At 55.1% G+C, this 13,801-nt stretch overlaps 1 protein-coding gene and 1 long non-coding RNA gene across 2 annotated transcripts; both read left to right on the top strand.

Moving 5' to 3' along the window:
• Positions 1 to 3,670: 3,670 nt before the first annotated feature.
• LOC121027821 (arginine/serine-rich protein PNISR-like) lies at positions 3,671 to 5,251 on the top strand. Its single transcript, XM_040471505.1, is given in 5 exon segments — positions 3,671 to 3,746; positions 3,788 to 3,870; positions 3,872 to 3,986; positions 3,989 to 4,515; positions 5,021 to 5,251. Coding segments are annotated over 5 exon segments (1,032 nt in total).
• Positions 5,252 to 7,140: 1,889 nt separating this feature from the next.
• On the top strand, positions 7,141 to 10,033 carry LOC121019227 (uncharacterized). The gene is made up of 2 exons (XR_005785506.1): positions 7,141 to 7,644; positions 9,631 to 10,033. It is a non-coding gene; the product is annotated as an uncharacterized LOC121019227 (long non-coding RNA).
• The last annotated feature ends 3,768 nt before the right edge of the window (positions 10,034 to 13,801 follow it).

The following is a 13,801-nucleotide window of genomic DNA, read 5'->3' as shown; positions in this document are numbered from 1 at the left end:
TGCGCCTGGACGGGAAGGGGCCGGGCTCCTCGTCCAGGTAGGCGCGGGGACCCTCGCGCCCCGGAAGCCACCGAGGACCGAGCTCGTGCGGGCCGAGCAAGGTGGGCCACTCTGCCGGGGCCGGGAGGTCAGCCCCGCCGGGGCGCTGAACTTGAGGCCACGCCCCCGCGAGGGGGCGTGACGCTCGCCGGAAGCTCGTCGACCTCGCGCCGGCCCTACGTGGCGCGGCTCCGTGCGAGGACGCGGCCCGTTGCCATGGAGACGGAGGCTGCGGCGGGCCGCGGAGGCCTCACCAACGACTCCTTTGACTTGATTGGTTTTAAAAATCAGAATAACGCCAGTCTGAGCCGTACTCCTCGCGGAACCGAAGCCCGAGCGAAACGCGGCGGGCCCCTGCGCTTCTCCCCGGCAAGTACGTTGGGCGCTCTTAGCTTCCTGGTGACGGAAAGCCGCGTGTGTGAAGCGGCCGCTGCTAGGCTCTGACGCGGCCGCGTGACAGGTTTCTGCGGGCCCCGCCGTCCCCGCAGCTCCGCCACGCCCGCGTGGCCGCGCGTGGCCCGGTGTCCCCGGGGCGGCAGCTGTCGGTCCGCTTTCTCCACCTCTCGCCGGCTCCCGCGGCCCCCCTGGCGCAGCCTCTGCTCTGGTCTCTCTTCGTCTTTTGTCACGCTCACATGTCTTCTTTTCCAGACGTTCGAACATTTTTGCCACACGCCTGTCAATAACGTTTTCCCTCGGCTCAAGCTCCTGGATACCTCCCTCCAGTGCGCCCTGTCCCTTGTTCCAGTCCAGCCGGGTTGCTCCCCAGACCTGCTGCCCAGTCTCCCCCACCCCCACCCCCCCACCCCCGCTAGAGCTGTTCTCCGCTGTCATCCTTGTGGTCTCTGGGCTGCAGTTCTTGTGTCCTGGCACCCCTGCCATCTCCATCTCCCTTCTTGGTTTACGCTCTCATTTTGCTCAAGTCAGCCCTCCGGAGCTTTCTGGAAAGGGCGCATGTCTGAAAGGTGTTTGTTCTATGCCTGTCTCTGATCGACAGTTTGGCAGAGTCTAGAATTCTAGTTTGGAAAGACTTTATCTTCAGATTTTCTGACGTCACATATTTTGCTTCCAGCTTCCAGGGACACTGTTGAAAAGTCCAAAGCTATTCTGATGCCTGGTCAGTGGTCTGCCCTCTGTAGGTTCTCTCTCTGAAAGTGGTTAGGATCTTCTCCATATCCTTGGTGCTCTGAAATGCCATGGAGATACACCTTGCTGCCTCTCCCGACTGTACTGAGCACACCATTCTCTTCATTCTGGAGGCTCTTAGCCTTCCTTCGGTCTGGGAACTTCATTGTTGTTGTTTTTTTTATAAGTTTCTGTATTTATTCTGAGAGAGAGACAGCGTGCATGTGGGGGAGAGGCAGAGAGAGAATCCCAAGCAGGCTCTCTGCTGTCAGTGGGCAGCCCAACTCGGGGCTCGATCTCACAAACCATGAAACTGAGCAGAAATCAAGGGCCGGTTGCCTAACCGAGCTTAACCCACTGAGCCAGCCAGGTGCCAATTTGGGGAACTTTTTTAAAAAAATCCTTCTCGGGGCGCCTGGGTGACTCAGTCGGTTGAGCATCCGACCTCAGCTCAGGTCATGATCTCACGGTCCATGAGTTCGAGCCCTGCGTCGGGCTCTGTGCTGACAGCTCAGAGCCTGGAGCCTGCTTCAGATTCTGTGTCTCCCCCTCTCTCTCTCTCTGACCCTCCCCCGTTCATGCTCTGTCTCTCTCTGTCTCAAAAATAAACAAACATTAAAAAAAATTTTTTTTAAATCCTTCTGTTTTTCTGTGTTTGCTCTCGATGGGATTCCTATTACTCAGAAAACCTAGTGTTTTTCTGGTTGATATCCTTAAATTTACCATCCATCCGTTCTGTCGATTGGTTAAGTTCTGTGATTCTGTGACTTATAATAAGAAATGTGCATTTGGTTTTCATCCCGTTTCTGGCACAGAGCTCCTAAAACCTTTGAATTTCCTAAGCGAAAAGAGTCACAAAAGGGGTATTTTGATACAACAAGCCTCTTTGAACCACACTTGAGCTTCTGTTAGTAAGGTGGCTTTTGGAAAAACTCTGTTAACCTTGAAAATCTGCAAAAATGGGTAACATTTTTGGGGTATTTGGGGTATTTGGGGTAACAGAACTGTAATTCAGGATAGGCAAGTTATGGCAAAACCACAGGCAAGTCCAGAGAACAAAGAAGAGGAGCATTATTTTATGGAGAAAGGGGAAGTTAGGGGAGTTGTTTGGAAACAAAGCCCACTGGAGAGAAGCAGGGGTCCAGGGGGATGAGGTTTCTCACTGGCCGAGGGGCAGGTGTGGTGGACTTCCGGTAGGAGCCGCAGCGCACATCTTTTCCTGTTGGAGCCTATAATTGATGTCCTTCCTGTTGGTTCTTCCCTTGGGGAGACACTTCTCTCTCTCTCTCTCTCTCTCTCTCTCTCTCTCTCTCTTCTAAACATGAGCTTTGTTTTTTTAATGTTTGTTTATTTTTGAGAGAGTGCAAGCAGGAGAGGGGCAGAGTTAGGGGGATGAGGCAGACCCCACACTGACAGCAGTGAGTCTGATGCGGGGCTCCAACTCCCGAACTACGAGATTATGACCTGAGCAGAAGTCAGACCCTCAACTGACTAAGCTACCCAGGTGCCCCAGGGGAGACATTTTTTCTTATAATTGACACTGAATGGTGGCTCCCCCTTCCAGCCTTTCCTTTTAGCATCCCCAGTCCACTTTAGTGAGGTTTCCCTTTATTCATTTCACGCTCCTAGGGGTGAGGGCTGGTTGCCAGGGGGACCAACCATGCGATTGGTCAGAACTCAGCCTCACCCCCTGACCTCCGGGGAGGGGAGAGGGGCCGGGGTTGGGCCCATTCTCCAATGGCCAAGGACTCATCAGTCACGCCCCTGTTACGAAGTCTCCACACAAACCCAAAAGGACCACGTCTGGAGAGCTTCTGGTTGGTGACACGGGGAGCTGGCCTGGACGGAGCACGGACACCCCGCCCCCTTCCCCCAGCCCTGGCCCCGTGCACCTCCTCCATCCGGCTGTTCCTGAGTGATCTCCTTTTATCACAAACCAGGAATCCGGGAAATTAAATATTTCCCTGAGTCCTGTGAGCCGCTTTAGCAAATTAATTGAACCCAAGGAGGAGGTTGTAGGAACCTTTAATTTTTAGCCAGTTGGTTAGAAACACAGGTGAGGGGCGCCTGGGTGGCGCAGTCGGTTGAGCGTCCGACTTCAGCCAGGTCACGATCTCGCGGTCCGTGAGTTCGAGCCCCGCGTCGGGCTCTGGGCTGATGCCTCAGAGCCTGGAGCCTGCTTCCGATTCTGTGTCTCCCTCTCTCTCTGCCCCTCCCCCGTTCATGCTCTCTCTCTGTCCCAAAAATAAATAAACGTTGAAAAAAAATTAAAAAAAAAAAAAAAAAAGAAACACAGGTGAGACCCTGGGCTTTCAACTGGCATCTAAAGTGTTGTGTGTACGTGGGGCGGGGTGGGGGGAACCGTCCTGTGGGACTGAGCCGTTAGCCTGTGGGATCTGACACTGTCTCCAGGTAGTGTCAGAATGGAGTTAAATTGGATCTTGTCTTGGTCTTGAAGAAGTAGAAGCCCTGAAAAGGTGAGAGAGGCGTTACAGGAAACGTAGCAGCAATGCGGTCCAGCACCAGAGAGGCCGTGAGCGACCTGGTTGCCGTGCTTCCGAAATGTCGTCTGGACCAGCCTATATGTAAATGGAAGGTGCTGAGGAAAGTAAATGCATTTGAGAAGTGAGAATATGGGGTCGAGGACGTCAGCCTTGGCAGCAACAGCCCCTGAAGCAACCGCAACGGATGCTGCTGTTCCAGCCCCGGTAAGCATCCAAACCGACCAGACTCTATAGTGGCTCAAGCGTGGATTGACCAAAGAGAAGCTTCAGGAGAGCAAACCGCTGTGGTGGACCAGCTCGGAATGATGCCAAGTGGACAAGATTGTCCACGATGAAATCTGGTCCAAACAGTTGTGGGTGTTTTCAAGGGGATTCGGAGTTTAACAGAATGTGGCAACCACAAAGAAGAACGTACCTACCCCCCCCCCCCGCCCCCGAAACAGTCATCAGCACCAGGCCCAGCGGACAGTGCTCCCGGAGACAGCTGCAGTCAAGACGCGGCGGATTATTGCCGCTGACAACAGGCATGCCGTTACCCAGAACAATCAGCTTTGGTGGGCCACCCGTTAACTTTGCACTGGGGCCAGTATACCAGTTGGACTGTCAGCATGGGGCTGCTTTTGGTCCCCTGTCAGGTAGCTTTCCTCCTCCCCGTTGGCAGTCTGAACCGCCAGGATCTCTGGCCCCGCCTAGAAACGAAAACAAAGGCCGTCATCACTGGGGACCGGCAGGGCTCACCTATGGCCTCCCTGTGAAGCAGGAGCCTCCACAAGTTGCCGCAGGGAGACACAGGACTCTTCCAGCGTGGATTCAAGAAGGTTTTGAAAGAGATGGAACGTGGGGCGCCTGGGTGGCGCAGTCGGTTAAGCGTCTGACTTCAGCCAGGTCACGATCTCGCGGTCCGGGAGTTCGAGCCCCGCGTCGGGCTCTGGGCGGACGGCTCGGAGCCTGGAGCCTGCTTCCGATTCTGTGTCTCCCTCTCTCTCTGCCCCTCCCCCGTTCATGCTCTGTCTCTCTCTGTCCCAAAAATAAATAAACACTGAAAAAAAAAATTAAAAAAAAAAAAAAAAGAAAGAGATGGAACGTGAAGAGAAGTTGGAGAAAGGAAGAGTGGAACGAGAGTGTTCACAAGCGTCCAGAGGGAGAAAAGGCCACAGAAGAGGCTGGCAGAGGAGGCGGCTTGTGTTTACCTGGGAGAAGTACATTTGTAATGATGGGTAAGAGCAAGACGCTGAAAATGCTTCAAGCAGGGAAGCGCCACCAGAGGTCACGCCCAGTTCCCAAGAAGAGCAGAGAGAATCAAACGAGGCCACTGGCAAAAATCCTTCTGCCTGAAATTCGCCTGGGCGCCACAGATGAAGTGTGGCACGGAGCCAGAGACGCACCCTGCCGGCAACAAAAGCCCCCGCAAAGCTGACCCAGGCCGGGCGCTGGCTTCCCTCCGTGGGAGGGCGACAGTGCCTCTGGGTCAGGAGACCGATGGCCAGGCCACGACAGGCATCCGCCTGCCCGGGGAACTTCTGGTGCTGGATCCAGCCGAAACAGGAACCTTTCTGGAGAAAAGAAAAACAGTAGCTGTTACTTAATAAACCAAGAGAAGAAAAGCAACAAACAGAAAACACGGATGAAAAGTCCATAAAGAGCCAAGTCGCCTGTCGCCACTGGAAGCAGGAGAAGCACACAGTGATGTGGTTAAAGGAAGGGACCCCCAGTGAAACACCATTGTTAGAATCGGGGGGGGAAAGGGCATGAGAGAAGTGAGGAAGGAGCACATCACATCTCCAGCTCTTCACACCATTCCAGAAGGGGGACTCTCCAGGTAGGTGTCACACTTCTAGATGTTCTCCCCTTCAAGGAAGACGAGACGTGGTAGGAGCTGCTCTTCAACTATGAAAGCTACACGTAGTAGGAGTGCAAGTAACTCCCCGAGAACGACAGTCTTGAACAGTAGGAGTAAAGATCGGAGAGAAGGCCAAGGGCATCACGGACCTTTCCTAGAGAGGCAAAGAGGAACTCGCTGAGGGGACAGGCGTACCGACCGGCCCGGGGGCAGAGGAGCTGATATGGGTGTAACATTGATGACCAGGGTGGACGTCCCAGTGGGAGCAGCCATAGCACAAAGACCAGTCGCCCTCCCTGTCATGAGTGCTGGAGAAGGACGAGGCAACAAGGGCATGATGTTTAAAAAAGTCCATGAGTTTGGGGTGCCCGGGTGACTCAGTTAAGTGTCTGACTCTTGATTTTGGCTCAGGTCATGCTACCACGTTTTGTGGGTTCGAGCCCCACATCAGGCCCCCGCGCTGAGCATGGAGCCTGCTTAGCATTCTCTCTCTCTGCCTCTGCCCCTCCTCCACTCTCTCTCTGTGTCTCTCTCTCTAAAAAAAAAAAAAAATGTCCATGAGTTCTAAGGGCTTGTACCCCCAGCAGAGGCACTTTGTGGCTGTGTATGTGAAACCATAATCTTTTTTTAAGAACCTATGAGTGGGTGTGCTTTTCCCCAAATACTCTCCAAGTTACTTAAGATTTCTTTGTATTGCATTTAAAAAGAAATGGTGGGGCGCCCGGGTGGCTCAGTCAGTTAAGCGTCCAACTTCGGTTCAGACCATGATCTCACAGTTCATGAGTTCAAGCCCCGCATCAAGCTCTGTGCTGACAGCTTGGAGCCTGGAGCCTGCTTCAGATGGTGTGTCCCCCTCTCTCTCTCTCTGCCCCTTCCCCACTCGCGCTCTGTCTCTCTTTCTCTCTCTCTCTCTCTCAAAAATAAACATTAAAAAAAAATTTTAAGAAATGGTGCAGAGGCACCTGGATGGCTCAGTCAGTTGAGCGTTGGACTCTTGATTTCGGCTCATGTCGGATCCCAGGGTTGTGAGACGTTGGGTGCCTCACTGACAGATTGGAGCCTTCTTGAAGTTCTCTCTCTCTCTCTCTCTCTCTCTCCCTCTCTCCCTCTCTCTCTCTCTCTCTCCTTCCCTCCCTCCCTCCCCCCCTTCCCCCTGTCCCTCCCCCGATTACATGGATGTCCCCTCTCTCTCAAAAAATAGTACAATCAGACTTTAAACATGCCATTCTTTTTCAGCTGTAATATTCTTAAAATTATTCTGGAATTTACTCTTAGTTCATTTTTGCTAATTTTGTCTTCTCTTCTAGTTGTCTGTCCCCAGTGAGCGTCCGCTGCAAGGCACAGAGCTGCGTGGTGGTGCTGGAAAAGACACGCCGGAAGCTCTCACATGTTTTATCTTTCCGACTTCATGTTCATTTCTTCTGATTCTTTTTCTTGGATAATATTCTCTCATAAGTGTAATTTTTTCTCACTTACAGAGAAATTAGAATTATAATTTCTGCAATTATAGATTTTTTTAATGTTTGTTTTTGAGAGAGAGAGAGAGCACACGAGCGGGGCTCTAACTCATGAACCTTGAGGTCATGACCTGAGCCGAAGTCAGAGGCTTAAATGACTGAGCCACCCACACACCCCAATTACAGATTTTTAAAGCCTATTTTTTCTGCTGCACTCTCTTCAGTCCAGTTTCCTTTCCTCTGTGTGCTTCAGTCTCTCCACTCCATGTTGAAAACTTCCCTCAAATGTCTGATGAGCCTTCTTTCCCTGCTTGAATGTGGGAGACACCGCAGTGGGTAGGCTCGGGCTCAAACAAGCGTGTCCCCAGCCTCCAAGCAAAAGTGGTTAAAACAAGACAGAGGGTGGTTGCTCCCGTCAGTGGGGGGCCGAGGGCTGGGGTCAGGGTTCCCCAATCTTCAGGGACCCCATCTTTTCCCCTTTGCTGTTCCACCGCCCTCACGGGCCACGACGGCCTCCCAGGCTGCGGCTCTCGTGCCTGCGAGCCCGCCGGAAAGGAAGAAGGGTCAGGAAGGTGAGACCCTGGAGCCGGTATCCATGTGCCAAGTCCATGGACCAGAACTTGGCACACGCAGCTGCAAGGAAGGCTGGAAGGCAGAGTTTTTGTGGGAGACACGTTTCCAGGTAAAGCAGCGCCGGCGTGACTTAGAAATAAGGGAAGAGAGACGCCTGGGGGGCCCAGTCCATTAAGCCGCCTACTTTGGCTCGGGTCATGATCTCACGGTTCGGTTTGTGAGTTCTGGTCCCCTCGCTCCCTGCCCCTCCCCCACTCACTCTCTCTCAAAAGTAAACATTGAAATGAAAAGAAGAGCAGAATGGATCTTGGGAATAACTGGCAGTCTCAGCACTTCAAAGCTGACCGGGGGCTCTGCTTGCCTGAGCTCGCCGTCCCGAGGTCGTCCAGGGTCCTGCTGGGCGAGCTGGTGAAGCCTCCACAGCCTGTAGCAGAACATCTTTTCTCTTTCTCCTGGGACCGTTCACTTCTGCCCTTGGAGAGCATGCCTGGCAGGGGGGAAAGAAGCTTGGAAATCACGCCCCACAGGGTGCAGATTTCCACCTAACCTCCCTCCACAATTCAAGTCAAATCATCAACGTCGGTATTTTCTCAGGGCTCACTGCACGGCAGGCAGTGTTCTAACTGCCTTGTGTGTTTTCACACATAGTTCTTGCTCAGCCCAACAAGCTGGGTGATATCTCCAGTCCTGTTTTATAGATAAGGACACTGAGAGTTGGGGCAACTGGGCGGCTCTGTCGGTTGAGCATCCGACTTCGGCTCAGGTCGTGATCTCACCATTCGTGAGTTCGAGCCCCACGTTGGGCTCTGTGCTGACAGCTCAGAGCCTGGAACCTGCTTTGGATTCTGTGTCCCTCTCTGCCCCCTGCTCATACTCTGTCTCTCTCTCTCTCTCTGTCTCAAAGATTAATAAAACATTAAAAAAAATTTTTTAAATAAATGTATGTTACCAAAAAAAGATAATTCAAAGTCATACATTTAAAAAAGAACAGGGGCACCTGGGTGGCTCAGTCAGTTAAGCGTCCAATCTTTGATTTTGGCTTGGGTTGTGATCTCACGGTTCCTTACATCGAGCCCACGTTGGGCTTCGAGCTGACAGCGCAGAGCCTGCTTGGGATTCTCTCCCTCCCTCTCTCTCTGCCCCTCCCCTGCTCACTCGAGCTCTCTCTCTCTCAAAATAAACTTTTTTTAAAAAGCAAGAATACCCAGAACACTTATGAAAAACAAAATGAAGGGGTTATGAGCCCTAGCAGATGGTAAAGCATATTCGGATCCAAATACTTAAAACCGTGTGCAACAGAGCAGAACCCAGCAATACTGCATGGGACTCCTCTAGGGATTCCTCCCACACCATAAGCCATTTAATAAGCTGATTGGAGGCTTGTGCCTTACACCAGAACCAATCCCAAGTTGATCAAAATCAGACCTGGAATAAATAAAACCAAAACAGCACAGGGGGTGGGGGACAGGGAACCAAAGGAGAATCCACACCTTTTTTTTCCCCTAAAGATTGGATTTTTAAGTAATTTCTGCACCTAACATGGGGCTTGAACTCACAACCCTGAGATCCAGGGTCAGATGCTTAACTGACTGAGCCACCCAGGCTCCTAAGGATCCTTCTTTAACATCAAGCTGGAAGGCTTTTCTAAATATGACCCCAAATCCAGAAATGATAAAGGGCGTTACGTTTTACCACATACACATAAAGCATTTTTGCCTGGTGGAACCGTTACAAGCAGATCCAAAAGGCCACAAACTGGGAGAGGTGTTTGCAACTTAACATTACAGATAAAAGGCTGGGGCGACACAAATTGGTAAGATGGAGAGGAAATGGGTCAAGGACACAAAAAGGACAGAAAAAACATTTTTAAGTGGAGGTTCCTGTAGTTTTTTAAAGTCAAGGCCCCCCCCCCCCCCAACACACACACACCCGGGACGCTTCCAAAAGGGGGAGGCTGCTGGGCCCCACGTCCTGGCGCCTGTGCAGTACCCCGCACGGCCGGTAGGTGGCGATGCCCAGCGCTGCGCCCCCTCCCGGAGCAGGCGTGACGCGCTCGCTCGGGGTCCTGAAGCCCAGTTAGTTCCATTGCTTCCAGGGCATCTTGGCACAGGTGCACATGGCGTCCGTTCTAGGGCTGCGTGTGCGGCAGTGTGGACGGTATCAAACCACGGAAGCAGCTTGCCATCAACAGGGCGCTGCCACGTAGCTCCCGCGTGCATCTCAAAGGCATATCATCAAGGAGAGAAGGCAAGAGGAGAGAGCATTTAGTATGCTACGACTGTAAACGGGCCTGCACACCCTTATCTGCTGACACGCTAACCGCCTGTGGAGGGAAACACGCATTGCTGACCACGGTGGCTGGCTGGGCCGTAGGACAAGGTTCACCATACTCATGTTGTATATGTGAGTCAGGTTTTGCCTCTGCGAGCAAAAAAAAAAAAAAAAAAAAAAAAAAAAAAAAAAAATCAAATAATGAAATAAACCAACAATTAGGAAAGCAGAGTCCTGTTTTCACTAACAAGGTGGGTTCCGGCACTTGAAAGCCCTCAATGAAACGATGGGAAATCTGTGCAAAATATAAACAGATGGCCACTGGAGTGTGGCACTTCAGATGGAGAAGTGCACGTGTGCAAAAGGGCAGCCCTGAGCCGGAACCGTGGGAGCTGAAAAGAGGCCTGCCGCCCTCCCTCCCGAAGGCCAGTCCCAGCTGAACTTCCCCAAGTCAAGTCCCTCCTGACTCCACAGGAGGCCTGGGAAACCATGTGTTCCTGTCACAGAAGCGGTTCCCCGGGTTCTTGGTCACAGCCCCAGGCTGTGGTCCCCACCTTGCCTTGCCAGCCTCCGGTGCCTCACACTGACCCCTCACCAGGAGCTGGGTCCCAGGGCTGTGTCTAGGCCCCCCAGGCACAGCTGGAGGCAAGGGACGGCGGGACCCGCTACCCACCGTGCTGCCTCTGAGGCCCCTCTGGACCCAGCCGGGGTGTGGGAGGTGGGACCGGGCAGAGATGCTCAGATCTGCAGGGAGGAGCCGTCGGGCCGAAAGAATGACCTGGGGGTCCTAGGAAAGAGAAGGGGTCCGTGGAGGAGGAGGAGGTGAAGTCGGTGAGGTTGGCAGGGCCCGCTTAGGACCTCCAGGTCACCCATCCAGGGGACTCCGAGGTGCACAGTTAGAAAATAGGTGTGTCGATGTTTAGGCAGGAGTTTTCCTGGCTCCAGTGGCCTTGAAGTTCGGGGGACTCCTAGCCTCGGGCAAGGCTGGATCCAGAGACTCGGAGCAAAGAGTCTGTCCAGGTTGCTTGCACTTCTCAGGGGTCGGCTTCGTTCTCAGACCAGCTCTTCCCACACCTCATTAGGGCTGCAGCAGCTGGCAGTCCGTCCCCTCCAGCGGAGCAAATGCCCCTTCCCGCTCCCTTCGGCAAAGGCCTCGAGGCCAAGGGGATCATCGTCTGAGAGACCAGGCCCGGGTGCCCCGCCAGCCCGTGGGCGGGAGAGGGAGGGTGAGGATGGAGAAAGGAGGTTCCCAAAGAGAAATGAGGGGTCACTACTCCTGGAAGTCAGAAGGGGGGGCAGGTGGGCACCACTGGGGTTTCAGCTTCAGTTGGCATCTCTCTCACTTCAGCCTGGCTGCACCCCAGTGGCCAGCCTCCGTGCCTGCAGAGCCCAGGCTCCTTCCCCTGGTTTCCCACGAGCCTGCCCAAGAAGGTGACCCCAGGCAGAAGTGGGGGCCACCTATTCCGGCCCACCCCACCCCGCCTCTCCTGGGGGTCCTGAAGGAGGTTGGTGAAAGGAAAGCTGGTGTGTGTGTGTGTGTGTGTGTGTGTGTGTGTGCTTTTGGCGGGGGGGGGGGGACTTTGAGCGATGGGCCACGTGGTCTGTGCACGGGAGGCAGGGGGCTAAGCTGATGGATGTGCACGGGTCCTGCCCACGTGCCTTTTCTGCTGGCGGGGAGGCCACCGGAGCCACACTCAGCTACCTGGGGAGGGAGCGTGCTGACCCTCGACCTCCTCCTCCCCTCCCCTTCATGGAGCAGAGATTACAACAGGCCCAGATGCTCCCACAAGCCCCATTAGCCCTTATATTTCTGGGCAGGGGGCGGCTGAAGGGGGTTCTCATTGGAAGTTCCCAGGACTGGTGGATCCAGGATCACAGATGGACTGCCTCTGGGGGGCCAGAGGAAAGGGCCCCAATCCTTCCACTTTCCCCTCAGGCTGTGGCTGGTGGCAACACAGAGCCACGCCCTGGGACTGGGTGTCAGGAAGAGTACAGTAGCTATTCTGCTGGCCATTGGCAGGGGCAGCCATGGAGGTGGGTGTGGAGGTTGATGCGGGGTATAGGCTGGTTGGTGTCCCTTGTGGTCTCTGGGGACAGTTCCTTTGCTTCCAGGGCCCAGAACTTCACATGGGAAGAAAGCCTTTCTCACGTCTGCCCTCCCCAATCCTGCTGCATCTCAACAGAACTCACACAGGGACACGCGGGCACAGGCCTCCCCTCCCTCACTGGCTCTTTGCCCACAGTAGGCAGGATGCCCTGGACGGAGCAAATGCCCATGTGGGGGGACAGCAGAGCCTTCAGCCTCATGGTCAACCCTTCCACCCGGCCAGGAGTTGCCCTGACCAGGAAAAGCTCTGCAGTGGTGAGCCCCCAGCCTCAGAACAGGCTCAGGTCACGGACACCAGAGTCCCCAGAGAGGCATCAGGCTGGATCTAACCAGATCTCCACCTCGCCACTTTGCAAAATGCTGAACGGCCCTCCTATTTCTGCCTGGCTCTTCTCCGTGGGGTGGACCGGCAGATTGGCTACCCGTAGGTCCTCAGGCCCAGAGATGCCACAGTAGTGGAGATTTGGGCCACTGGAGAGAACGGGGCCTCCCCCACCCCCACACTGTCGCCTGGGGCAAAGCGACTGCAGGAGCTTCAGGCTTCCGTGGGAAACCGCAGCCCAAGGAGCTCGGGGTAGGGACATAGAAGTTCCTAGATCATCATCACTTTCTGCTTCCCTGTGGAAGCGCTCAAGTCCCCCACCGAGCTGGGGCAGTCCGAGCCCAGGGCCCTCCATGCCAACAACCACCCCTCCCCAAATCTACCCACAACCCTTCCCCACGAGGTGTAGAGGCCTGGGGAGACCCTTGCAGGGTCCCAACCAGCTGGAGGGGCCTGGTGTTGGGGCCAGGGTCCTCCAGGCTGGTAATGAGGCATGCTGGGTACAGGGCTTCTGACCCTCGGCCTCAGGTTTTGGTAGAGGCCTTGAGATCTAGCGCTGCCCTAGGACTTTCTGGGATGACCAGGAATTATTAAGGCTGGGGGTGGGGAGCAAGGATTCTGTGAGTGCTGCAGCCCACATAGTCCCTCCTCTCTCCCCCAGGTGAAAACAGCACGTGGGAGGCGCTACAGGGAACACAGGGTCCATGAGACAGTTGCCAGGGACTTCCTGTCACCTCCCTTCCCAGGGCAGAGTAGCCCCTCAGACAGAGACATGTCCCCTGCACCTGACGTGTTTCTGCTTCAGGTCCCTTCAGGTCAGGCGGACCCCCCAGCCCTGGAGGGGTGTCCTGAGAACCGGGTCCTCTAGGCAGGGACAGCACTGAGGGGCTGCTGTCTTGGGCTGGTCCTGAAGACAAGAGTAGGAGGAGGTATGTGTCCGTCCTTCCCCGGGGATGCTCCAGGTGAACTTGTTGGGGGCTGTTCCCTTTGCCCAGCCCTGACCCCCTCCCCAGGGCATGGGGGGAGGGGGGCTAGCCCAGGGTCATGCGTGTGAAGGGAAGAGAGAAGTAGAGGACTGATTAGAGCAGGGGATGCTCTTTGATGAGAAGCTCCATTCAAGTTTTCATCAAAGGAATCCTCGTCTCTCCGGTGCCCCTCCCGCGTGGGCGCTGCCTGGTCTCTAACCCGGTGAAGTAAGGTGTCCGTCTTCGGCCCCTCCTCGTCACTGCAGGCCGACCCTTACCCTGGGTCCCCACCGCGTATCTGGGGAATGGGGCAGCCTAGGGCAGAGTGACCCGGACTCCTCAGCGTTCCACGGCGCTGCCTCCTCTCCCTGTCCGGAGGCGCTGCCAAGGGCGGTCGAAGAGCGGCTCTCGGAGGCCACCACTACCCGCCCCATCCCCCCCACCCCGGTCCCCAGAGAGCCTTCGGAGAGGCCTAGAGGGGGCGAGGAACGGGCGGAGAGCCGCTCACTCGGCGACAAAAGAAGGGACAGGCGGCGTGGGCCGCGCGCGCGCGCGCGGGGCCCGTCGCATCTCACCCCGCCCCACGCGCGGGGCCGGGATC

This window comes from Herpailurus yagouaroundi, unplaced genomic scaffold, assembly GCF_014898765.1.
Source record: "Herpailurus yagouaroundi ecotype Mexico unplaced genomic scaffold, PumYag 77, whole genome shotgun sequence".
Lineage (NCBI taxonomy): Eukaryota > Metazoa > Chordata > Mammalia > Carnivora > Felidae > Herpailurus > Herpailurus yagouaroundi.
This window is presented reverse-complemented; position numbering and strand designations above follow the sequence as displayed.